The sequence below is a fragment of the Panthera onca genome, chromosome B3 (genome assembly GCF_046562875.1).
Source record: "Panthera onca isolate mPanOnc1 chromosome B3, mPanOnc1 haplotype 2, whole genome shotgun sequence".
Lineage (NCBI taxonomy): Eukaryota > Metazoa > Chordata > Mammalia > Carnivora > Felidae > Panthera > Panthera onca.
In genome coordinates this window covers 110121239-110149087 of record NC_138344.1, presented here as the reverse complement: position 1 = coordinate 110149087, position 27849 = coordinate 110121239, and the positions used below count along the sequence as shown (strand labels likewise).

Sequence of the window (27849 nt, the reverse complement as noted above, 5' to 3'; positions counted from 1 at the left end):
TAAATAATGAATTGGATAGACAGTTAAACAAAAATAAAACTATGAGTATCTCACAATAAGGAAATAGTATGGCTGTAAGATTCATATGGTTAAGAAACGTGTGTATGAGCATATATATATATATATATATATATATATATATAAAACAAAGTATTTGAAGCCAGGTTAAAATCTCCTCAAACATTTCATTTCCCGGTGAAAGGTGTTTTGTTTTGTTTTTTTTTTCAAACACATCAATCGTTTCACTCAATACTTAGTTAAATTTTATCTTGAAATTTGAAAGCTGAGAAATATGGTATTATATGTTAATACTGAGAATAAATATTTAACAGAAACTCATTCTACCTTATTAGGTTATATTGCTAAATTCAGAAGAAAATAATGTGTCTTAAGATACATTCTTTTTGTTGTCTGTGATTTATGAAAATCTACTATTGAAGTAATAACCACTTTGGTTTTCCTTTGAGTTAACAGGCTTAAAGGGAGCTTCATTAATATTAATAATCAAGTTTGTGACGAGTATATACAGTGAAAAAGGAGGAAGGGCAAATGTTACATTACAACGAGTAAAAAGTAGATTATCTTTTCTTGTTAAAAAATTGGTCTCATTGTTTTTTTCTCTGTACCCACATCTCTTTATTTATACTCTAAACTGTAGATTTTGGAGTGTAATTTTTTTAATTGTCTAACTACATTTCATAATATGTAAACTGTGATTGAGATTATTTTAATTTTAGGATTATATGTGTTTACACAGATACGTTATTATCTCTTTATAATATATTTATAGTAGCCTAGCAACCCCTTTTATTTTAGAAGGGACCATGGAAGATAATTAGCATATAAAGTCTCATTTTAGTGTAGCTTTAACCACTGATGCCATATGAATATTCTGTTACTTTAGCAGATTTTCCACAAATACTAGGAGAGTCACCGTGAATCAATTTTGTCACAGCAAAGTGATTCCAAAGTGATCTTTACTGAGTTTTCTTGGATCCTTGAAACTGGAACCTTTGGGATTGATGAGGTTTGTCAGGAAGACAGAAAAGATGGTGTCACTTCAGATCTGATATTCCTGGGTCTGGACTTAAAGATTATCTGTTGAAGATTGATTCTTCCCCATGTCCTCTCCAAATTCAGATCTCACTTCTCCAGAGGTTTAGAAGGCCCTATTTCACCACTGCCACACAGAAAAAGACAAAACTCAAGAAAAATAATATTACAAGTTGACTGCTCTACAAGATACAACATAATTCTTAGGTCAGAATTTCATGGCTTGGGGTACTAGGCCAGCATAATATTACGAGAACAAAGAATGGAAGCAAAAGCATAGTTCCTGGGACTTAAATTTATTTAATTTCTTCCTTAATGTAACTCATTGAACCCTTCAAATACAAGGTGTTCTTATTACTAATACAATTCTTCAACTTTAGGGGCACCTTTTTTCTTGTGATTTAAGCTAGAATGGGTAGGACACACACAACATGAAGAGTAAGAGGTCAGCCAGGTAGAGGAAAGTAGGGAGAAAGGAAGCAGTTAAGAGTTCTTTCTTCATTCAAATCAAATAATTTTACAATGTGCTTTAACCTTTTTTTTTAAAGTTTATTTATGTAAGTAAATTCTACACCCAAGGCGGGATTTGAACTCATGACTCCGACATCAAGCACCACATGCTGTACTGACTGAGCCAGCCAGGTGCCACGCGATGCATTTTAACTTGTTAATGGCAAATCTCTGATTGGAAGATCTATCTAACAAATTTAAAAGTTCATGTTCTCTTTACTGAGTGCCTTCAGCCATCACACTGACATTGTTTTCTTCAAATATTAAATGTTGCACACTCTGCAAACAAAAATAAAGTACACACATGAACGCTGAGAAGGAGCTTTCCTTCAAATTCCTCAGTTCACAACTCTCCTAAACTGCCTCAGTGATTCTGGGTAGAATTGTATTTTTTGCAACAATGCTTTACCCTATTTTTTTTTAAAAAAAGAGATTGTCTCTTAAAATATTTTCTCCCACATCAGGGAATGCATAAGCATTTGAAAGAAAAGATGGCCTTCATAATCTGGATGGAATTCTATTTCTGTCATCCAAAAATGAGCTTTGCTGATTCTGACTGGTATTAAGTACAATAAAAACAACATAGTAACTTCTGAAATAAAGCTTAAGTGGGGGCTTCCTAGGCTGTCCTCTTTAAACTATTCCTTTCTCACATAGGTAAGTACAGAGAGTCATGCAAGTTTTCTCACATAAAATTGTTAATATTCCTGATTCTGAAAGGAAATGTCTTTTACATATTTGTCATCCCCCGGCCTGAGAGTTTCCTGTGACGTCTTACTTGGTCACAATGATGATGAGTATATTGATACATTCGATTCAGAGCCAAGTACTGCACTACAATGTTTACACCACCTTTTTTGTCAACAAATGAGTAACGTAATGAGAAATTCTAATGGCTTCCTGCCCCCTAGTGATCTGTGGTAGATTTTGATAGAAAGGATGAACAATTCTGTCACTACCAATGGACCTCAATGATTTGGTTCTCCTGGATATAAAGAAACGATTTAAGCTTCTTAATGACAAAGTCAACTAAGCACCTGAATATAAATATGTAAGCGGCAATAAACTGGTTCAAAACTAGCATGTTTACAAGCTATTATCATTTAGTTTGTATTTACCGGTACTCACAGACATAAAAGGCCTTGCATTTTAAATCCTTGCATCTTTGCTTCTTGCCAGCATATAAATTTATAAGTAGCTACATTTCATCTGGTTTTAGTATAAGACTCTTCTGATATGTTACCAAGTAGTATGTGCTTGAGTTTGCTAGAAGGCAATGAAAGTGGGCCACCTGAGTAATTATAAAGGCATCATCCATGAGTCTTCACCATCTTATTCTCTTCACTCAAAAAATAACATTTGGCAGATGGTAGAAAGACCATTAAAGTAGTACATTTAATACGGTAGTACTAAAACCTATTGTATAGCTTTTAGAAATCAGGCAATAGACGTATCAAGTTAAAATCAGATTAGATTGGGAGGGGGATGGTTTCACTTAAACCATTAACTGTTCTTTTTTTTTTTTTTTTTTTTTTTTAAGCTTGCTGCTAGGTTAGCGTGCAAAAACAGCTGTTGTTTCCTGAAACTGTCTTTCATTTCTTTTATGAGTAAGACTGTGTTTATAAGTTTACACTAATATTTTTGGTAAATTGAACTATAAAGAGAATAACCAACTTTTGATTTTAGGCCAACTTACATCACTCTGTAATCAAACCAATCACAATATGCCAATTAAGAATTTTGTTTTTTAGCCAAAGACATGAAAATTTTCTTATCCACATCATCTGTTAAGGCAAAAAGAGGACACTAGTTATTCTGGGGTCCTGGCTTTTCTTGGGAATACTTTCAAATGGCTGGAATTATTCAACTCATCAGTCTCATAACCAATAAAATGGTGACTGCTTGGAGATGAAAACATAAAGGTCAGGAATAGGGAAAATAGAAGGGGAAAAAGTTACAGTAGAAGTACAGAAGTGGAATTCAAATTAAATTTTACTTGGGCACTTACAATGGGTCTTCCCAAATGGCTGATTATACCACTAAAGGTTTAAGTTTAAATAAAGGAAAATTAAAACATGTCAATAGTCAGGATTTATTTCTAAAACATCACTCTGAATGTGACCCATTCAAATAAAAAGTTTCGTGTCCAACTGATACGTTTCCACATTATTCAATGCATTCATTAGGTACCTTACCAGGCACAGCAGATCACAGATGCAACATGGAGCACAGAGTTTCATAGGAGCTTTATCACACGTGTTCCTAGGCTGAAAAGGGCCTCCTTTGTACTTCTTGGTAGGTGAGGTATGTGGCTGAGTGGTTAAGTACAGGCATGTAGAAATCAAATAGGTCTAGGCTCAATTCTAGCTCTTGTGGTTAATTTCTGTGTGATCTTGGGAAAAATACTCAAGTCTCTGTGACCCTCAGTGCCCCATCTGGAAAATCGAAAGAATACTTACCTCATAAGGCTGTGAGGCTTAATTAAAATTGTGCACGTAAAGCACTTGGCGGAGCATAAAGAGCGTTAAGTAAATGGATGCCAGGATTACTAAGGGAGAGCTCTAGGATGGATGGATCAAGGGCTTCCTAATCTGGGCGGCATCTTCATGCTCTTAAACACCCAACAGCACCCTACTTGCTTCACTTTGCTGGCATGCATCCTGTCATCCCGTTCCCTACACCTCAAATATCAAGGAGATGGGGGGCATTCCCCAAGGATATGTCCCCACAGAGCTTTTTGGCACCCTGGGGGACTAGGCATTGTACTGCTACGCTGCCTGAGGAACGCTGGCATTTATCACAGACAAACATTGGTTACAAAGGAGGTGGGGCCCGGTGAGGAAAGATGAGGAACTGATCAAGGAGATTCATGGAAAACAAATTAATTTTAACTCACAAAACCCATTAAAAATCAAGAAACACGCCACACTTCTTTACTCCCAACAACGTGTACCGATACACATTTGGGTTTTCTTTTGGTTGGTACTCATTCACCTTTTTGTTAACAATGACGTTTTATGTTTACTTTAACTGTTAAACTGATTATGAGGGGGGATTTTTCCAGAGATCTAGTATATATGGAAGTTCCTTAACTTGTGGTATAGAGGAACAAGTATTGTTTAACCAGGGAGAAAGTTGCCAACCGTCACTAGCTTCTCTTCCTACTTTTTTAGAATAGAAAACTGAGTATATTATCTCAAGCATTTAGGCATATCCTTGGCATGTTCACAGCAATTGTTTCACTAGGCATTTTATAGCTGTAATTATTTTAATGTATCAGTATTATTTTAACCTACCAAAGTACTTCAATCTCTACTCTCACCTAAGACAATCCCAAATGTTTATATTTTATTCAACTCCTACATCTCGTTCGTGTTTTTGTTTTCAACTACAGCACTTAAATACGATTTTTCACATCAGTCTATTAGTTTTCCTTTTGATTGGTGCTCTGACTGCCCTAGCAAAGTTTGTCCTTATTTTAATTCTTTTAGTTCTATAACTAGCCCCTAGAATCCCTGTTCTTTCTTCTAAGTTTTGTCCACATTCGAACTTCATACATTAAACTAGCCTTGTACCATTTTACGCCATGAGAGTCATTTGCCTCAATAGTTTTACTTTAAAAATATGGGTGAGATTAAGTCAGATTTCTGAGTCCTACTGCACTGCCACCCTGTTGTGCTTCGTTAATCTGAGATTCTTAGTGGTGCTTATTACAGAATTATAAACATCCAAGTTGTCACCGTAACCGGTGACAAGCTTTGATAGGCACGGACTCAATTTCTCTAAGATTTCTTGCTGAAGAACAAAGCCCTTTAAAAGCAAGACTCTGTTTATGAGACACAAGATTCCACAGATTATCTGTCTAGATTTTCCCTTCATTTTTGGATTCGGAGCCTAATTACATAAGTTGTAAAAGGCAGGAGGAGAAGGTAGCTTCCACAACCTCGATTCATTGCCTTCACAGCACGGAGGGCAAGAAGCAATAGCAAGGAGTTACAGCTCTGTAACCCCAGGAAAGGAAGGAAGTCAGAGGAAACTGGGTTGGAGAGAGGTGTCAGCCATTTTTCATTCCCCTTAGCTGTAAGAGGCAAGTAGCTTTTAAATGTACTCTCTGCCTTAATGAGGAAAATTTGTACATTATACCCACAGGAGCCTGTGCTGCCCTATAGCTGGTTCCAAAACAAAACAAAAGTTGTTCTGAGTAATATGGAACTGGAAGGACACATGGTGAGGTGGGGCTTCGCGAAACCATAAACTTCTCAGTTATGTAAAGTTAGACATTATGTTCAATGTTTATATATTTGCTTGCAAATTGTTGGCTGTCGGTCCATGTCAAAACATTAAATTAACGCTCCCTTTTCCTAATGGAATAGACAATCCTTTTTTACAGCACGGGAGTATTTAGAAACCACCCTATTCTTTAATGGTGGGAAGCCACTGCAATCAATATTGGTGAAGATCATGGAAAAAAGTGATTCCCCCTAAAAATTATGTTCACTGAGATACTCTATCAATAGTTCGGAAATTTGCTGAGTTTATCTTATCTCGTTACGCAACCCTCTGACGGTCTCTGGGTTTGTTACAGAGCTTTTATCAGGTTCTTATCAGTAATATATACACCATATTTCAAGTGGCACTCCAGATTTAATTCCTTGATAAACTACTGTGTCCAAGACTCAGCTGAATCACTTTTCCTGCTTTTTCTGCTATGTGGCTTTAAAAAAAAAAAAAAAAAATTCCTAACTTCCTGTTTATCTATTAGTGTATTTCCCCCGTCTCTATTTCCCATTATTTTAATACCACATGCCGCCTGCACTGTCCCTCTTCTTACTTATCCTATTCTTACTTGTATCCCCACAAATCTCCGAGCTCACACTGTGCTCCAGTACTTCCTTCTCTTTCAGCGAGATCTGTGTTAGTCAGTGTCTCAATTCTCTTGGCAATTTTTCCTTGTATGCAAATTGTATAGAAAAATAGGACTTGCATAGCTTAAAAATCTGATGTAAGCAAAAAGAGCAATGCTGTTAAGTTACTGTGCATAATTACAGAATTATATGTTTAAATACAGACGTCACTTAAAATCCCTTGCGTTATGAGAAGGGTATGACAATGCAAGTAATTCACATTAAAAGGCATTCTATTCGGTAGATGTGGTTATTGGTGTGTCGGCTGTGCCAGTGTTTTAATTCACACGTAATTCAATGTAGACCCTGTGCCAGCAACAACTAACAATGATACTCCTTTAACTAAAAATGATAAGCTATTTCTACTTATATGCTCTGTGATTATTTTATAGTCCTCAAATTTTGCAGTCCTTTACAGAAAAAAATAGTAATAAAGCATGGCGATAAACTGCAATTTGCCACAACACATTTCCTCCAAATCTTAGTATAAAACACAAGACATTTTTTTGCACACTCTACTTTTATAGAACAACCAGGTTTGTAATTGATTTCTTTATTTTATTTGATTTATCAATATACATGGCAGCTTTCTCAAATCTCAAAGTTAAGTTCCAAAAGTATGTAATTTTAAAGATGAAAAATCATTTTCCTTTAGATGTCATATTCCTAGAGAGCTATTAAAGTCTATTTATAAACAAAAATAATTGATAAACTAATACACTTTAGAAATCAGAATATTTTAAATTATTTTAAATGAATACAAGATATGTCTTTTTAATTAACTATCATAGTTAAATTTAATATCACAAAACAAAATGACATGTCCCCACTAATTTCTCAAGTGGGGTAAAGTCATTGGATTTTACACTTAATATAAGTTTTAAATGTGATTATTAAATGATAATATTTTATCAATTATAGGAAATATTCATTTATAGGAATTTCCTTAGGTCCATCAATCTTTTTAGGCCAAGTTTGAGCCCATGTCAACCTTCAAGTTTAGAGTCAATGCACCTAGCCTGCCTAACAAGCATGTCAATTAAAGAATATGGATTTCATTGATAAAAAAAAAAGGGGGGGAATAAACAGTAGCTAAATCACTGTTCAACTTACAAAAAAAAAAAAAAAGCTAATAGCAAATGAGATAGTTTCCAAGAATTACTTTAAAAAGTTTTTTTAAATAAACACAAACGGCCAATGATGTTGGATTTAAAATTTCACAGGATAACCTTACAAAAAAAAAAAAAAAAAAAAAAAAAAACCCACATAGAAATAGTAAAGTCATCACCTTATGATAAAAAAACTAAAGTTTAATAGTCATTGAAGGGGTAACAACCACTTGTAGTCTACATTGAAAAGTAATTTTAACCATAGCTAAAACAAACTAAAATCAAAGAATTCTATGAAGAAATAACAAAAATGATAAACATTTAATAACATCTAAAATGTAGATACTTAAGATCCTAAACAAAAATATTAAAGGTAAAAGGGCCTTGAGATCTTTCTCCAACAATTCATCTTATAAAATCAATTTCTAAATAGCTCATATCCTTTGCTTTGGTGTTTTGTCTGCTATCAACTAAACGTGAGTACGGTAGAAAATCACTTATGTTCTTTTCAAATGCTTGGCATTATAATGTGATCTCATATCTTTCCTCAAATTAAATTTGGCTCCACATATTCCACATGTATACAGATGAACATCCATGTGCTGTTCCAACTGTTCATTATTTGGGAATATCTGAAAGCAGACCTGGCATATAGTCTCACCGGCAGATAAATGAGAAATCATATGCCGCACATGGTCATGTTTTCTGAAGTTTCCTTGATCACAAATGGAACAGACATACCTGGCCATGCCTTTGTGCATATCATTGTGCAGTCGCAACTGACGCTCTCTTAAAAACTGCTTTCCGCATGTCTGACAGACAAACTGTTTTTCCTTGGTGTGAACAGTGTAGTGTTCTCTTAAGTGGCACCGCTGATAAAATCCTTTTCCACACAGATTACAGAAATGCTTTCGTCTGTGATCTCTCTCGTTTTCTTCCATGATGGCACTCTTAAACACATCTTGGTCTAGGCAGCTAGACATATGTTCAACCACTAGGTTCTCAGTTTCAAAACGCTGGCCACAATTCGGACATCGGAAAGGACAGGCAGAGTGTTTAAATAACTGCTTTTTTTGGATACTGTTTATCTGGAAATGATTGTCCCTGAAATCATCCAACATTTCAACAAACATATCTCTTATTTCTGACTGCTCATCAGGATTCTCTTCCATGTCCATTTTCTCCTCGGCATTTCCTAAGCCATTCATTGTCAGATCTTGGGGTTCTCCACATCTCTGCGCGTGTTCCTGAAGCTGTCTGCCCTTAACAAGGATCTGTCCGCATTTACCACACGCACAGATATTTTCAATGTGTTTGGCTAAGTAATGGGATGACAGGTCCTCCTCGGTGATTGTGAGTCCGCACAGCTCACAAGACGCATTTTCGGTATCCTCTTGTACTGGACTGCTGTTGTTAGGGGGCCTCATACTTTCTAAACCTCCTCTTTCTTCAGCACTTATTGACATCCGAGGTTTTAGAGTTTTCCTACCACTTTTTTTAATACCGATCTCTTCTTCAACATAGTATCTATAAAATGGCTCTTCAGGTTCATCTTCTAATTCGTCGTTGTCAGTGGATTCGTTACAGTCTTTATCAGTAACTTTAATGATGTTAAAGTCTTTCAGTTCGTCTGTAGGAATATCTTCTGGCTCCATCTTGATAATGATTCTTTTCCTTTCGGCAGCTCTGCTTTTTTCTTCGCCGGCTAGCTCAGACTCCACGGTGCTACTTTTTCTGCTTCCAGGGGTTGAAGTCGAATCCTCGGCCGCCTGGCTCGGGTCTCCTCGGTATTTGTCCGTCTGCGTAGAAAATGTTTTAGAAGAATCCTTTTCGCCAAACTCCGCTTTGATATTACTGTCTTTTCCATCTCTAAGATCCACTATTCTGTGGTAGGATCTTGTGTTTTGGTACGAATGTCTGTTAGTACAGGTTAGCACATGCTCATCTAATAACTTTTCACAGCTAAAGCCAAATCCACAGCTGTCACAGGTAAAACTCCGTCCAAAGCGTCGTGACACGCGTTCTTTTGGAGTAGATAATTTGGACACCGAACTTTTTTTACAGACATCAAACAGTGGTTCCGGAAAATTACCTAACTGTAAAGACTCTTCATCGGGCTCTCTGTTATGTGGTGTATTTACGGTTGAACTGGGTTCTGCACACCACCTATTGGCCTCACTGCCATTTCTAGCCACTGTGTCTTCGTACATTCTTACCCCAAAGATCATCTTGCTGTTCTGTTTGCTAGAAGCAGAAGATGAACACTTGGAACTGGAACAATCTGCATCCTGTATGTCTTCTAAGCAGTCAGGAACATTGTACAGCTGTAGATAGTTCATTGCCACTTTAAACTGCTCAAAACTAGAGGGAGCAGTCATGATTTTGCCTAAATACATAAACTGCAGAATGAGATCAAAACACTCGGCGCTAATTTTCATGTTGCTGAGATTCAGTTGCGCAGTACTGTGCTGATGGTTCATGAAAAACATTCTAAAATAGGAGCTACAGGCAGCCAGAACTGCTTTGTGTGCTTGGAAGTAAATGTCATCGATTGCAATACAACAGTCACAGAGAAAACCCCATTCCCTTTGGTTGTTTAGCTGCTGAAGGACGTAGCTGCTGTGGCTGGGCTTTGCCATCTTCTATTAATTAGAGACCTATGTAAAACAAAAATAGTAAAGTCAGACGAGGTATCTTTAGAAAGCACCTGAAGGGTAATTTTGATCACACTCTGTGACTTGTGTGACTTTGCTATTATAACAAAGGTATACATAGTTTTCCATTCCAGTGTAGGAAAACTCAATAATATATACCTGAATGCTTTTTTAAATTTGAAGATGAAGATAGCCATTTATTCAAGCTTCCCACTTTGATTTTAAGAAGCACAATGGGGGCACCTGGGGGGCTCAGTCAGATGAGCATCTGACTCTTGATTTTGGCTCAGGTCATTATCTCATGGTTCGTGGGATCGAAGCCCTCAGCGCGGAGCCTGCTTGGGATTCTCTCTCTCTCTCTCTCTCTCTCTCTCTCTCTCTCTCTCTCTCTGGCCCTTTCCCCACTCACATGCTCGTGCTCTGTCTCTCTCAAAATAAATATTTTGTTAAAAAAGGAAACCCAAGCTAAGGTATCAAAAACAAAAACCATCACTTTGGTTTCCTCAAACTATGTTGGGAATAACATTTACTAGATTTGAAAGGAAAAAGTTTAAAAGTACCTGACGGATACAAACAATGAAAGTAAATAAAATAACAACTTAAACTGAAAGTTCATAAACTAAACTACAGAGTATTAAAAACTTAGGTAACGGGTATTAAGGAATCACTGCTCATATTTAAGTGTGTTGAATGTATTTTGGTTGTGTTAAAAGAGTCCCTATCTTTTAGATAAACACGCTAACGTATTTATAGATGACGTGATGTACCCTAAACTATGCTTGAAAAAAATCCAGTGAGGTGGGTGCGGGGGCTATAGGTGATACAAAATTGGCCATTTATTGGCCATTTATTTTTGTAGGTTAAAAAAATTTTTTTTTAAATATTTATTTATTATTGAGAGACAGAGACAGAGCATGAGTGGGAGAGGGGCAGAGAGAAGAGGAGACACAGAATCTGAGGCAGGCTCCAGACTCTGAGCTGTCAGCACAGAGCTTGATGGGGGGCTTGAACTCATGGACAGCGAGATCATGACCTGAGCCGAAGTTGGATGCTCAACTGACTGAGCCACCCAGGCGCCCCCCCCACTATAAATATTATTAATGTAGTGAGTCGACCTTGGGTAAAGGAGAGAAAAACATTAAAAGCACTAGAAGCCCTATCCATTATATTATAAAACTAAAATAAGATCCAATTTTAGCCTCAATTTTTTTTTTTAATGGGGGCGGGGAGTTGGGGGGGGGGGGAGAGTGCACACAAGCAGGGGAGCGGAGCGGGGCAGAGGGAGAGAAAGAGAAACTTAAGAAGGCTCCAAGCTCAGTGCAGAGCCTGACAGGAGGGCTCAATCCCATGACCGTGAGATCATGACCTGGGCCGAAATCAAGAGTCGGACGCTCAATCCATAGCCTCAATTTTTAATCTGTATACATAAACTTCACTATCTTCTACTTAAAAACAAGTTCCTATACAACCTGAGCATAAAAAGAACATTTAACAAGCTGTTCAGAGACATTAAATGTTCACTCTCCAGTCCCCAAACCCTTCAATCCTTGCAATGGTAATTAAGAGGTATCTACAGTTTATTTCCACTTGCTTTTTATCTGTTCTTCACAGATCATATCTCGATCACATACCCCTTTTCCCCACTACCTAAAGACCCATCCCTCCTCCTTCTTCCTGTTCTTCCTGCCTAATGACACAGAGTTGCTTAGTCAGGGATATGCATCTAGTGAGTCTAGTAAAAAGACGGTGGCTTATCATGAGGACTAGCGCCTTCTTAAAATTGCAACCATCGTACCTTTTTGTAAGCCAAATCAAGCATGTCAATAGACACAATATTTCAACCTTCTATAAGTCAGGTATCTATAACCAATGAGGAAGCATGCTTAGTATGTACCTAAATACAAAAAGGAATATATGCGCAAAGATATCCATCAACATGTTATTTATAATTTGAAATGTCTGGTAGTAAGGGAGTTGCAAGTGAACCCAGGTAAATCTACTACCTAAAATTAAAATTCACTGTCGTGTGGCCTTTAAAAATTAAATTAATGAACGAAGACTGTAGAAGAAAATGAGTAAGTTTCCAGGATGGAAAGTCACGTAAATAAACAAAGGATACGAAATTATGTAACAATAACAATTATATAAAACAAATCCAAAAACAATCTCTTATTCAAAGGGTGAGAAACACACACACACACACACACACACACGTTGACCCCAAGCCCATTTTTTATAGGAGGAGTTTTTTTTTGTAAAGAAGCTTTAACTTTATTGAACTCACAGCTTCTTAGACTTATTTATTTATTTTTATTTTTTAATTTAAAGTCAAGCTAGTTAACATATAGCATAGTACTGGTTTCAGGAGTAGAATTTAATGATTCATTATTTACACTTAACACCCAGTGCTCATCCCAACAAGTGCCCTCCTTAATGCTCATCGCCCATTTAGCCCATCCCCCTACCCACCACACCTCCACCAACCTTCAGTTTGTTCTCTCTCTATTTTTTTATTTAAATCCAAGTTAGCTACATATAGTGTAACAATGATTTCAGGAAGAGAATTTAGTGATTCATCACCTACATATAACGCCCAGTGCTCATCCCAACAAGTGCCCTCCTCAATGCCCATCACCCATATTGCACACCCCCATCAACCCTCAGTTTGTTCTGTGTATTTAAGGGTCTTTTATGGCTTGTCTCCCTCTATGTTTTTATCTTATTTTTGCTTCCCTGTGTTCCCCATGTTCATCTATTGTGTTTCTTAAATTCCACATATGAATGAAATCATATAATTGTCTTCTCTGACTAACTTATTCCACTTAGCGTAATACAGTCTAATTCCATCCGCATTGTTGCAAATGACAAGATTTCCTTCTTTTTGATTGCCAAGTTATATTCCATTGTGTGTGTGTGTGTGTGTGTGTGTGTGTATACACACCCTATATATATATACACACAATATATATTTATTATATATATATATGCCACATCTTCTTTATCCATTCATCAGTCCATGGACATTTGGGCTCTTTCCATACTTTGGCTATTGTCGATAGTGCTGCTCTAAACATTGGGGTGCATGTGCCCCTTCGAATCAGCACTCCTGTATCCTTTGGATAAATACCTAGTGGTGCAATTGCTGGGTCGTAGGGTAGTTCTATTTTTAATTTTTTTGAGGAAAGTCCATACTGTTTTCCAGAGTGGCAGCACCATAGGATGAGATTTCTAGGTCTATAGTCATTTTGTAGGATTCATAGATAACTTTAATGAAAAATAAAGAGAAAGGGGCAGAAGGACAGATGTTATCTCAAAACAATTCTCCTAATAAGAGTTGTTAAAAAATGAAACAAACTCTTCCGGATGATAACGAATGCCCTGCACGGAAGAGGGATGAAATGTCGATGAGGACGGGACGGGACGGGACGGTACAAGGAAAAGAACACAGGCTCTGCGTCAGAGAGAGCTGAGTTCCAATCTAGCTTCGCCGCCTTTGGTAACTTATTTACCCTCACTGGCCCCAAATTTCCCGAACTTTCAAAGTGGATAATACGTCAAATAACATATCACATACAAGGATTCATAGAAACAATGTGTAAAGTTCTTGATGGGTGATAACTAACGGAAGTAACACGGCAGTGGTGGTGGTGGTCATGCATATTCTAAGCAGCAGGAGCTAAGTTTGACTAGTCAGCTAACCTTAAGGTTTCCTTCCAAACAGTAGTCTAGTAGGAGGAACGCCAGCAGTTAATCTGTGAAGACGTGCAGGTTTTTCATATCCTGTGCTTAACATAATGACATAAAGACATTAGGGGCACCTGGGTGGCTCGGTTAAGCGTCCGACTCTTGATTTCCACCCAGGTCAGGATCTGATGGTTCGTGGGGTTGAGCTCGGCGTTGGGCTCTGCCCTGAGAGCGAGGAGCCTGCTTAGGATTCTCTCTCTGCACCCCCTGCCCCCCGCCACCCCTTCCCTGCTTGTGCTCTCTTTTTCTCTAAATAAATAAATAAATAAATAAATAAACTTTAAAAAAAAAAGAGCTGAAAAGTTCCAAGACCTCTTCTAATCTAAATGGAAAGCAGGGTTTTTTTTTTTTTTAAATTCTTTTTAAATGTTTATTTATTTTTGAGAGAGAGACAGACCATGAGCAGGTGAGGGTCAGAGAGGGAGACACGGAATCCGAAGCAGGCTCCAGGCTCTGAGCTGGCAGCACAGAGCCCGATGCGGGGCTCAAACCCAAGAACCGTGAGATCATGACCTGAGCCAAAGTCGGACGCTCAACCGACTGAGCCACCCAGGCGCCCCAAATGGAAAGCAGTTTTACGGCCAGCAACCAAAACTGTTGCAAGTACATCCAAGACCAATATGATGGGCACCTCTCCAGAGAAAATCAGATTCAGTGAAGTTAGTAAAAATGCATCCGTGTTAATATAAACACTACACCAGAACAAGAGCACCAACAGCATTTGAACGCGCGTTTGTCAATGCAACAAATATTCCTTGAGTGCTCTGGGGCACCAGGCACTATATAAAGTACTGAGAATCGGCAATAGCACAGGTATTCTGCAATCTCAGGGATACATTGTTGAGAATTTTGGCTTTTTCTACACTAGTGACTTCAACACGTATTCAGTAAAGTACCTTCTCTATGGAAGAGAGCATCATGCTCTTGTGGAGAGAACACAGGACTCTGGGTCAGAAAGGCATGGGTATGAACCCCACTGTCTTCACTTCACATTCCTACCTTCCCCTCAGAGAGCTCAAGGCCAAACAAAATTCATGCTACGACTACAGTTTCTAGGCTGACCTAGAATTGTAGTTTCATCAATATTATTATGCAAATATCCACATTCTGAGTAAAACTAACTTTAAAAAGTAGAGTAACTTTAAAAAAAAAAATTTAAGTTTATTTATTTTGAGAGAGAGAGACAGAGACAGAGACAGCATGAGTGGGGGAGGGGTAGAGAGAGAGGGAGAGAGAGAGAGAGAATCCCGAGCAGGCTCTGCCCTGTCAGCACAGAGCCTGATGGAGGGCTCGAACCCACGAACCATGAGATCATGACCTGAGCCGAAACGAAGAGTCGGATGCTTAACCAACTGAGCCACCCAGGCACCCCAAAAGTAGAGTAACTTTTAATAACAATCCTTCACATATTAGTACCCATAACTTTGTTCTTATTACACCTCACCTATTACACAGAAAAGCTTTGAGAAGGCTTAATAACACCAACAAAACAACACCAAAAAACAAAAAAAGAAGAGAGGTGGGGCATGGAATCTGGGGTGAAGGATCTAAATTCTTGTGAGACTTTTAGCTTGTTATCTATCTCTTGAGAATACTTTTTGCATTAAAAATTTAAAAACTCATTCACTTATTCTTTTAATCTTTTCTTACGTTTATTCATTTTTGAGACAGAGGGAGAGAGAGCGGGGGAGGGGCAAAGAGAGAGGGAGACAGAGGACCTGAAGCAGGCTCCATGCTGACAGCAGAGAGCCTCATGTGGGGCTTGAACTCACAAACCGCAAAATCATGACCTGAGCCAAAGCTGGATGCTTAACCGACTGAGCCACCCAGGTGCTCTTTTTTTTTCTTTTTTTTTGAGAGAGAGAGAGAAAGTGAGCAAGGGAGAGGGGGAGAGGGGGAGAGAGAGAGACAGAGAGAGAGAGAGAGAGAGAGAGAGAGAGAGAGAGAATCTCCAGCAGGCTCCATGCTCAGCATGGAGCCCAACATGAGACTCAATCCCATGACCCTGGGATCATGACCTGAGCCAAAATCAAGAGTCAGACCTTCAATTGAATGAGCCACCCAGGCACCCCCTTTTTGAAAATATTTTTTTACATTCATTTACAGTAAATTTAATTCATTAAAAACAATTTTACTCAAATTCCAAAATAAGTTTTCTCCTTTCAGTTTTTTTGATATTAATAATGCTACTAAAACTTAGTTAACTTTATATTATAGTAAAGCTTGCAAACGTTTTAAATAAAAGGATTGCTTATATCTTAGCTGTTCTTATTTTTATTTATTTTTGTAAGTTTTAATTTTAATTCCAGTATAGTTAGCATACAGTGTAATATTAGTTTCAGGTGTACAATGTAGTGACTCAATATTCCATACATCACCCAATGCTCATCACAAGTGCACTCCTTAATCCCCATCACCTATCACTCGTCCCCCCCATCCGCCTCCCTTCTGGTAACGTTTGTTCTCTATAATTGACAGTCTGTTTCTTGGTTTGTGTGTCTTTCCCCCCCTGCCCTTTTCCCACTTGTGTTGTTTCTTAAATGCCACATATAAATAAAATCATATGGTATTTGTCTTTCTCTGACTTATTTTGCTTAGCATTATACTCTCTAGCTCCATCCACATCATTGCAAATGGCAAGAGTTCATTCTTTATGGCTGAATACTATTCCTTTGTGTATATATACCACATCGCCTTCATCCATTGATCAATCAATGGATACTTGGGCTGCCCCCATATCTTGGCTATTGTCAATAATGCTGCTATAAACTTGGGGGTTCATGAATCATTTTGAATTAGTGTTTTTATTTTGTGTGTGTAAATATCCAGTGATGTGATTACTGGATTATAGGGTAGTTCAGTTTTTAACATTTTGAGGAACCTTCATCTGTCTTCCACAGTGGCTGCACCAATTTGCATTCCCATCAACAGTGCAAGAGCGTTTAGCTCTTCTTGCCTTTATAACTGAATCTGTGATTGCTTATATTATATACTAGCTATATCACTAGTGAAACAAATTTATTACAGCTAGAAGTCAAGGGCTGGGACTGAGAGCACAACTTCAAATGTGATCCAAAGTCAAGAGTTCTAAGCCAGATGGAGATCTGTGTGCATGCAGTTCTCCAGGAAAAGAAAGAAGTTAGGTGATGCGACACATTTTACGCTGGATTTTAAAATTTTTAGTTTGAAAGTTTCATCTCAAATTCAAAAACAGCCACCAAGCACAGTAAGCATATTAATTTAGATATTCACAGATTTTTAGAGTTTAGAGACTTCTAATCTGATCCAACATTCTTATTTCATAGAACAGCAAAGATCTCTGACTGTTAAACAGTATATCAAGGGGACAGTTAACTGTGGTAAAGTAGGTACTAGGATTAGGATTACAGAACAAGGACATATGACCACTCAAAGGGGTACGAACCACTCGTAAAGGGCACTAAGTGCCCTTCTGCAAAGAACACTCAGCAAGGACTGGGCATGAGTCCCTCACACAGGATTTACTGGCCAGGCACTCTTGCACAAGTGACTACCCACATCTGAACTCCATCTGTAATGTTGTTTTAGCTGTATACGTGCATCTAGTCTTACCTAGTAGACGTGTCCCCTAAATTATACTGTGCAAGCTATTTCAGTAAATTTCTCACTGACATAGGAAGGTATCAGAAATACTTTTCCTTCATCACTAAATCTCTTAAACTGGGAAAAAAGTTTTGCCGAAAGTTTCTTTTGCTTCCGCCTTAGTCATGTGATAACTGAAGACCCTATAAATAAGCATATAAACTGAATGAAGGGGCACCTGGGTGGCTCAGTCAGTTAAGGGTCCGACTCTTGGTTTCGGCTCAGGTCACGATCTCAATCTTGTGAGACTGAGTCCCACATTGAGCTCCGCACTGGGCGTGGAGACTGCGTAAGATTCTCTCTCTCCCTCTGCCTCCCCCTCACTCTTGCTTGCTCCTGCTCTCTCTCCGCCTCCCCCAAAATTAATTAATTAAAAAAATAAAGTGATTGAAAAAGTCACTTAATTTTGGAGCGACTCCTTCTGTAAAGCAAATCATCTTTTTGTAATGTGTGCCATAGGCCACGGAGGCCTCCCCGGGGACAGCGTGCATTGCCTCAGTGAGAATCTGCAGCAGAGTCTGGCATCAGACTCTCGATTCAGTGCCCCCATCTCTCAACTACTAACAATTACCTCTGGATCTCAAAGGTCATTTAGGTATATACATTCATTTCCTCATACCTATTTCCGTGTCTTCTATGATTGGATATATCTATAGGGATTTACTTTGAGGGTTATAGACTATCCTTTTAAAAATCCTGAAATGAAATGAAAAGGGCTCTCTCATGTTAATAAAGCAGGGTATCAAGAGTGTATTGAACATCTACGACATTCCTAACATTGCATAACGCATCGAGGTAGAGGGTGGAAAAGGAGGGTCAACATAGAACTAATTACAAATGAGGGGTTAAATTTTAAAGCAAGAAACAATTTGAGAATAATTACTAAATCAAACTGAATAAAGTTCAGCAAGAGTTGGAGGGGGGAATAAAAGCATGATTGTACTACAACAGCGGGCGTTAGGAAAGGTGGAAGCTTTGAGTGAGGACCTGATGAGTGAGTAGAACAGAGAAAAATAGAGAATAAGATGAGAGGCATTGCAGGCATCTGCACAAGGGTGGATGTAAATAATTGGAGAGGGATACAGAGCAGCACACACGAAAGCATGAAGATGTAATGGGACGGAAGACAGGCACACTTCACCAAACTGGCAAATGGAGGTTTTGAAGGTACAGTGAATGACAAGTGTAACACAACAACGATAGGAATAGCCAACACTTGCTAAGCGCTCCTATCAATGGTCAGGCTCTAGTCTAAGAGTGTGTGTGTGTGTGTGTGTGTGTGTGTGTGTGCGCACAACGTTATATAACTTCTGTAAGGCCACAGAGGACCTGGTGAGATGAGAACACAGGCAATGTGACTCTTGAGCCTGAGATCGTGGCCTCTATGATTTTGCCACCTGTAAAAAATAAGGTCACCCTGGTGAAATCCTTTCTTGGAATACCATTTTCCAGGGTATAGAGTCCAATCTCTAAATTTAAACTGAATGAAGTTCTTTAGGTTTTCTTGAAATTTCCAGGCAGAACCAGTTTTGTAGATGCTCGCAAAGGTAAAAAGTTTCACTTCAAGGCACTTACATGACAGACACGATCAAGTTTAGACAATTTTATTCACTTTTTAGAACAGGCATTCTGGCTGGCTATTAGACTGTAAATTCAGTACTTAGCACAGGAAGTTCTGAAATTGTAACTGGGTTATGTTCCAAAACTTTATTTTTAAGTTAGTTCTTTGGAACTTGAAACACATATTCCCATAGAAACAATGCTATAAATGGTGAGTCAGTTCTGTGCTCATACCCTAAAGCCTTTTAAAACCCTAATGGCGCTTTACATTAGTCCCAACAGTGCCAGAGCATGACTTTTATCATTTACACTAACAGAGGTACCCTACAGCAATGCCCACTACACTGAACCCGAAAGGCTAAGGATGAGACTTCAAGGCTCTCATGCTCCCTGTGCCCAGCACACATGTCCCACATAGTTGGTACTTAATGCATGCTTGGTAAATGAAAGTATTAAGTAAGAGCCCAGGAAGCAGGCACCAATAGGTTGGGATACCCACTCTACCACTTATTTAGCTATGAGGAAACATCTTTACCTCTCTAAACCTGCTTTTCTCATCTATAGAATAGGGATAATCATACTCCTTACGGGATTCTCATACAAATTAGAGACCAGGGGCACCTGCGTGGCTTCAGTCGGTCAAGCGAAGTGACCAACTTCGGCTCATGTCATGATCTGATGGTCCGTGAGTTCGAGCCCCACACTGGGCTCTGTGCTGACAGCTCGGGGGCTGGGGCCTGCTTCAGATTCTGTGTCTCCCTCTCTCTCTCTGCCCTTCCCCCGCTCATGCTCTGCCTCTCTCAAAAATAAATAAACTTAAAAAAAATTTGTTTTAAATAAATCAGAGATGATAATTTCTTCTTGTCTTTTCAGTCAGGCACAATACAATTTTTCTTAAGTATTAATGTCATCATTGTGAACATACTTCATAGAATTTTACAAAGCGATCAAGTTCAACCTGATGCTTTACACATGAGAAAGCAAAGTGAGGCCCTAAGAGGTTAAGAGACATACTCAAGATCACCTCCAGTTGTAGTGGCTGACAGCAAAGGTCCCCATCTCCTCAATCCTGGTCCAGGGCTCTTCCTACTGTTCTGCAACCCCGAGTGCAACACCAACTACCTCTCTGCCCTATGCTCTGCATCAGTTGTGTTTTGCTAAAACACAGCTGTTCAAACTGGCAAGGATTGTTTGCACCTACACAAAATGGCCTCAAACTGTTGTGCTTTTGGAGGTTGTGGTTTGCTGGCTGGTTAGTATTCTGTGTTGCTTGTCAAGCCAACAGCTATCACTTCTAAAACGGGTGCTGATCTCCTGCTGCCCACCATTGCAACCCGTTAGGGGTTAAGAAATTAGACAAAAACTCATTGAAACTGAATCTACATAATTTAATTTTCTGAGAGGACCTAAGGGAAATGTTCTGTAAGATAAGGGTTTAGTTCCTGCACTTTGTTTCATCTATTTTATTTTTTAATGTTTTTACTTATTTTTGAGAGAAATAGAGTGCAAGTGGGTGAGGGGCAGAGAGAGGGAGACACAGAATCCGAAGCAGGCTCCAGGCTCTGAGCTGTCAGCACAGAGCCCGACGTGGGGTTTGAACTCATGAACCGTGAGATCATGACCTGATGTTTCATCTATTTTGATTGCTCATAGGCAACAAATTGCCATTACTCTTGTTTCTGGCCAGGGCACTGGATAAGTGAGGTAGCCAACCAACTAACTTCTGAGTAAGTGAGTTGTTCCTAGGTCTAGGAAATAAATTTGTCCACACAGAAAGCAAAGAGAACATAGTGGCTTCTGGAATACTTCTCTCTCCCTCCAGAAGTAGAAGAGGAAAAGTATTTACTCCAGGCCATCTCTACATTTTGATCTGTTCATCTTAAAGAGGCAACATGGCATCTTCCGACCACTAGAGGGCACTGTGTGAACAGCAGGCTTCTCAGCAAAAGGCAGCTTTTACCAGGAAGTCACTTTTTTGCACGTGGCATTGGTATTCTTGGTAATTTTAGGGTTCATTTTTTAGAACTTATATCTGTACCTCTGTGGCTTTGGGGACCCACCTAAATCTGCCCCTCCCCCTTGTATTCTCTGTCTCAGCAGGCACTGCCATGCACCAATCACCCAGGCTACTTGCCAGTCACCTGGGACTTCTCCCACCCTTAACAGTCAACTGTCGAGTCTCACCAATTTTCTGTTTCTCAAATCTACTCCTCTATTCCATCCCTACCTTCCCTGCCCTCCTGAGGTCTCTGTCATCACTCCTGAGTTATTACAACAAACGATTCATAAAGAACACAAATCGTACCATCTATGCCTCCCTTCACATATCCTCAGGCTAAAAAAGTAAAAACTCCTTAGCAAAGCATACTGAGCCGTCCATGCCCACCCATCTAGTCTTATGTTTGGCTACTTCTTGCTTCAAACTCCATTCTCAAGCAGCACAAAACTGCTTGTCCCCCCACTCCTCTTGAATGTATTTCTTACCTCCATTTTTACTCATGCTGATTGATTGGTTCTTCTGCCTGAACCTCCCACATATCTAACAGTGTATCACCTCCTCCAGAAAGCCTTCTGTAACACCTCCCTCTCCCGCTATTTTAGGTTTTGATATTACTCTGTATCATCTCCTTATTTTGCACTTATTACGCTATGTTTTAATCATCAGAACAGCAACATAAAGTAGGTGTTAAAAAGCACAGACTAACCAGATCGCCTGGGTCCAAATTCCGGCTCTGCCACTTATTAGGTGTGTGACCTTGAACATGTCCGTAAGCAATCTGTACCTCAATTCTCTCATCTGAGAAGGGATGATAATCCTTCCTAGTGTTTAGAGTTATCACAAGGCAGTGGCTGTCACAGAGTAAATGCTAAGTAAGAACTGGCTACCGCAGTTATCTGTGCGTCTGTCGGAAGGTCTCCCCACTAGATTGGGAGGAGCAACCTGAAGACAAGGCCGTTAGCTTGTTTCTGTGCAACATAGTAAGTATTCACTAAGTGCTGCTGAATGAGCAGCAAGAGAGGCAGTTCTAGAACAACGGGAAGTACTGGCCAGGCTTCCTCCCCCCCGCAGATCCACCCGACTTTTCAAACTGTACTGTCTCCAATTTTTCCACTTATAACCCCATTTTTCTTGTTTAAGTCCAACCAAAACCCTGAAAAGTTCACTCTTATCTAATTAAAAGTCCATGAAATGAAACCAATAAAAAAAGTATCATAAAAACTATGTTCATTCTAAGAAGCTTAACTCCCTTTTTAAGCATTAAATCTATTTAAGCTTTAAGATTCCCCTTCATCCCAAAGGACCTAGCACAACAAAGGCCTTCGTGCTTTCATATATGTGATTCCCTTTGCTTAGAACCTTTTTGATGTCCAGTCACTCTTTTGGGAATTTTTTTCCTGATCCTAGGGTAATGCAAAATGCAGATGCCCTCTGTTCTAAAACAGCCCCTATCTACAACTATAGGATGCTGTGTCCAACACACTCTCTTGGCAGGGATTACAATTACAATTATATAATTTTGTTTTGCTGTAAGCTCGAGATCAAGGCATCGTCTTCGTCATCACTGTATCCCGAGCCCTAAGGATTGCCTGGCATTTAGTTAATAGTCAATCAGTCTTGATTGAATATGTTGAAGAAGGTAAATTTCATTTTGCCTATCAATTTGTGGTGGTTGTTGTTAGTAATTTCTTCAATGTTGTTGTTGTTGTTAGTGATTTCTACAATCATGGGGCTTAAACTCATGACCTGGAGATCAAGAGTCACATGCTCCATGAACTGAACCAGCCAGGTGTCCAATTTTTTGTATTATTTCAGTCATGGCAGCTTTTATATAGTGGTCAAAAATTTACAAAGCAATTTCCCATACATCATACAACTGATTCTCACAACAATCCTGAGATAGGTATTGTTATTATCCTCATTTTCTGAATGTTAATGGTTGATATTCAGGTGCTCACCTTGTAAGTAGGATGTGGGACTCAAACTCTGAACTCTTGCTTCGGGGCCCTAAGTTTCAGCTTTTATAAACCAGACAACACTCGGGGCGCCTGGGTGGCTCTGGTGGTTGAGCGACCAACTTCAGCTCCGTTCATGATCTTGCAGTTTGTGAGTTTGAGCCCCGCGTCGGGCTCTGTGCTGACAGCTCAGGGCCTGGAGCCTACTTCAGATTCTATGTCTCTCCCTCTCTCTACCCTTCCCCTGCTCACATTCTGTCTCTCTCTGTCTCTCAATAATAAATAAATGTTAAAAAAAAATTTTTTTAATAAATAAACCAGACAACACTCTCTCCATGGCAATGACTATTAACTGAAGTGCCCCTTTGGAACATGCTAAGCCTCCCAGTCACCCACTCTCACATAGCCCCACATTGTAGGCAGAACGCCCTGCCCCTTCCGCATCTCCTCTTCCATCTGCTGACTCCCACCGTCCATCAGAGCAAGCCCCCCCCACCCCCAATACTAAAGACATACAGTGGGGATGGAGCTCTTTAGTTAGCTCTAAAAGGGATTATGTGTATCTCACATAGACAACAAATGGAAAATCTGGTTGGTGCTTTAATACTTCAATTTCCCAATTTTATTTGGAAAACGATTTTTTAATGTGTATTTACTTATTTTGAGAGCGCAAGTATGCACACATGAGTGGGAGTCGGGGAGGGGCAGAGAGAGCAGGAGGGAGAGAATCCTACGTTGGCTTGTGCTGTTAGCACAGAGCCTGAGGCAGGGCTCAACCTCATGAACTGTGAAATCATGACCTGAGCCAAAATCAAGAATCTGATGCTTAACCGACTGAGCCACCCAGGTGCCCCTGAAAATGATTTTACACTCAAAGTAGTGTAAAAAGACCAGTGTCCCCAACACTATCAAATAACCAATGGTGTAATTAAACTTCTATGTACTACTTTGGGGCTTTGTTTTCAGAGCATCATCAGCTACTTCACATGCATTCTTCTTGACTATGCCAGGCTAAGTCATAAATGACTCTGGGCTTTGACTAAGAGCTCCTGTAGTTACCATACAAGCCATAAACAGAAGTTAGTATCTATATTAAATATGTACCATCTCCTTCCATGCCACATCTAAAAACTGTAGCCATGAATCCCCTTCTTTGTTCTAATTCTCTTTCCTTGATGTTTGGCATGCTACCTCTAGGTACTATTCAAGAGGAACCCCTCTCGCCATATCAGCACAGGAACATCCTGGCAGTGGTCTTCATGGCAAATTCAGCCACTCCTTTCCAACTACAAAATTATGAAACTCTCTACAAATATGAGGCTTTTGGTTTTGTTTTATTTTTTTAATGAGTTTGGCCAGTATAAACCAACCCATCAGAAGCTGGACATCAACATCAGCATGAAAAAAGTGTGAGAACTAGCTTACCACAGTACAGTAAGTACTTCGTAAGGACAAACCTAAAATAGCAGCCCTGTTATATTTAAACGCTCACGTCTGTTACTTGATCATAGAATTTTAAACCAGTCCAATGCGAAACATTCCCTTTTTCTCCACCTAGCCAATTCTCACCAACCTGAGTAGTGAACAGAGAACATAAGGCCATGAATCATCACAGGCCATCCTTAGGCAGGGTTCTGAAGCACACACAACAGCACAGTTGATCAAATGTTGCCTTCTCTTGTTTTAAACAAGGAATTGACTGTTAACAGTGATTATCTCTGGGGAGTGGGAATCAAAATGATTTTTGTTTTTGTATTTTATGTACTTTAGTATTGGCTGAATTTTTACAAACAGCATGGATTTTATAATAAGTATTTCCATTTTGAGAAAAAAATAGGCACGAATCACATTTAATTTGGTTCACATGAAAGTACATAAGAATAACAATGCCAATATTTCAGGGCAAAATACATTAGCACAAGAAAAAACAACAGGAGAAAACATCCTATACAGACCAAAGAGCCCTCTCAAACAGATGTTTTTCAAACATACCTCAGTTCTTTTAGAAAACAGATTACAGCTTAAAAATAAAAATCTATGGACACTTTTCTACATTTGTATCCCACAGGGTTTCCTCCCCCTTGGCCTAGAAGGTTAATAGGAAAGGCTTAGCACTTTCCTGGCTGGAGGAGGAGAGGCCTGAAAGCAGGCATTTCTTTTCTCTTGCACATTAGGATATGAAATGCTGCTGCAAGGAACACAGAGACACTCTGAAAAAGCTCCATGAACTTATCATCCCCAGAGCCTGGCAAAAGAAGAGAATAAGGAAACAGTACAAAAATCTAGCCGTTAATGTGAAATCAAAACACAAGGTCAAGAGCAAGTGGCTGAGACTGTGTTCATGCCCTGCTGAGGTCCTGGTTAAATATGGTTTCTTTTCCTCTGACAGTGAGGCACCAGGGCTCCCCCACTACTTCCCCAAAATAGGCCATCACATTGGAGTGGGAAGAATAGAAAGGCTTCAGAAAAGGCTACTCAACTTGAGTTATTCTATACTGTGATAACTTGGTCATAATGGAGAAATCTCCTAAAATGAATATAAGATGTTAAAAGTAAAGGCTCTACATGAGACTGTCTTTATTAATCTTTGAAAATAGTTTCACATCCACTATGCTTCAATTTTCTGAGATGAGGAAGCCCCTATCTAGCTCCCAAAGCCATTCAGTTATTACTGAGACTTTATTAGATATCCAGCAAGTTAATCAAAAGTAAAAGTTTTGAGGTTGGAATGGCCAGCTATCATTCAACCTTCATGTTTTTGTATCCCAATTCTCCCATCATATCCACTTGCACTGATAAAATTTCATAGAATCTAATTTCTTCGTTTCTAAGAAGGTGGTGATTGCTTTGAAGTTAACATGAGACCTGCATCCTTCACCAATTCTGCTCCAAAGTGACTTGAACTTCAACTCGGAAACTGATTCTAAGTCGCCTCAAAAAGCCTGGAACCAGTCCTTGGGTTGGAGAAAATTGTTCCTGTAATAGTTTTCCTGCCTTGAGACATGCTGTATGGAAATATACTTAGGCCAATGGAGAATCTGCGCGTACCTACCACGCTGGAGCTCGATTTAGGAGTATTATTACACACATACAAATGCCCTACTGTCCCCAGAAAACATCAAGGACTTTCATCAACATCTCCCCGACGCTCCCAATTTGGAAAAGGTCATGTCAACCTTTCAGATCATACGGACACGTTGCTTAGGTAAAAAAGGGAGGCTGAGAGTGTGGCTGAGCTCAGACCCAAGCCTACATATTTTAGTGGTAACGACTCCCGATCTACACCCAACACATTTACAGAACACTAACAGAACTTCTAGCAAGCGCCCACCACTGGAATCGAAAGCACTTTCTTCCCAGGAAACACATCTTTTCCATTGAAAATTCCCAAACCCGAGACCCACTACTTTTTTACTGAACAAAAAGCGTGTGTGCCGGCAAGAGGGGGTGGAAAAGAGCGTGGCAAGAATTTGCACGGCTCTTACGCCTCCTCCCTCGGAGCGCGCCCAAGTCTGCGGCCTCGGGCTCCGGGACACTTCCCCTCCCACCCGCCGAGGAGCCGCAGCTGTAAGTTGAGAGAAGCGGGCTCTGGGCACGTCAATCAACCGGGTCCTCCCGCCTCCCGTCTACACCTCCCCTCCCCTCCCCCCCCCCAAGAAAAAATAAAGGCAGAGAAAGAAAGGGAAAAGAAGGTAACTAATTTGGGAACTAGTCTCCGCTGGGGCTTCGCCTCCGACCCAGGGAGGCCGCAGGTCCCGGACGAGGCGCGCGGGCGAACGGCGGGATCGAGCAGGCGGCCCGGCAGCCGCCCGTCGCCGGGTCCTCGCGGCGCGTCCTCAGCGCTCGGGATCCCCGCACGGGTCGGCACCGCTCCGGCACCGCACTCCGCCAGGCCGGCGGCCCGCGTCCTCCCACCCGGGCCAAAGTTGCGCAAATAGCCCCACAACTGGCAGATACTCACCGGCCGCAGCAGGAACCGGGGCTGCGGAGGTTTTAGGGAGTTTAAGGCAAATCAGCCACGGGAAAGGCGGGCGGAGGCGAAGGGGCCGCGAGCTGCAGTGGCGGCGGCGCGCGGCGTTCGGGCTGGGCTGCGCGGAGAGGCTCTGGCTCTGCCAGGGACTGTGCTGCAACAAAGGACTTCCGCTGCCGCACAGCCGCGCCTGCCGCACCGCACTGAGCCGGCCCCGCTTACGCGGCGACTCCGGGTCTGCCCACCAGTTCGCTGCGGCGTCCGCCAGCCTTCCCCTCCCTCTCGCCCGCCCACCCACTCCGCCGCTGGCTGCTAGGGGCACCCGCGGTCGCCTGTTTGTTTGCAACAAGTTTCTGCGTCGGGCTCCGGGGAGGCTGGCGCAACCCGCACCGCGGGGGCCGGCGCGGCGGCGGCGGCTTTACCACCCCTCTAGCCCCTCTCCCAAGGGTAGGCTTGGGACCTCCTCCTCCTCCTGTTTGCACAGCTGGATGGGACTGGGCTCCTCCCGACTCCCCAAGGGCAGGATGCTGTTTTCCCACTCCGTCCAGATGTCAGACCCCTGTCCCGGAGGGCTCAGCAGCTGGGCCTCCCCGCGCGGTTCGTCCCCGGCGTTCTGGGGGCGCCGGCACCCTCGCCCTGTCCCGTGCGCCGCCAGTCGGTCCGGGGTCACCCATTCCCCGCGCTCCCCCCACTCCGCCTGCCATGGGCCTGTCCGCCTCTGGCCTTGAGTCACTTCCCCCGCCATGCCCCACCCCGCCCAGCCCGCCTCC

The 27849-nt window shown here is 40.7% G+C and overlaps 1 protein-coding gene across 3 annotated transcripts; it reads right to left on the bottom strand.

The window, feature by feature from the left end:
* On the bottom strand, nt 1-27817 carry ZBTB1 (zinc finger and BTB domain containing 1). Of its 3 annotated transcripts, XM_060620024.3 has the most exons (3): nt 27071-27817; nt 8318-10233; nt 1-1180 (listed from the first exon to the last, which is right to left on the bottom strand). In XM_060620024.3, exons 2-3 carry the CDS (start codon nt 10213-10215, stop codon nt 1144-1146), a joined length of 1935 nt encoding a protein of 644 aa, XP_060476007.1. In that variant the 5' UTR covers nt 10216-10233; nt 27071-27817; the 3' UTR covers nt 1-1143. The 3 variants fall into 3 exon arrangements, with proteins under 3 accessions (XP_060476007.1, XP_060476004.1, XP_078304282.1); XM_060620021.3 differs by lacking the exon at nt 1-1180 and having other exon boundaries at nt 1990-10233; XM_078448156.2 differs by lacking the exons at nt 1-1180; nt 27071-27817 and adding an exon at nt 23113-26742 and having other exon boundaries at nt 1990-10233.
* Nucleotides 27818-27849: the final 32 nt, after the last annotated feature.

Bases quoted from the DNA above. Each gene is read 5' to 3' on its own strand.
- ZBTB1 (XM_060620021.3), bottom strand. From the start codon at position 10,215: ATGGCAAAGCCCAGCCACAGCAGCTACGTCCTTCAGCAGCTAAACAAC.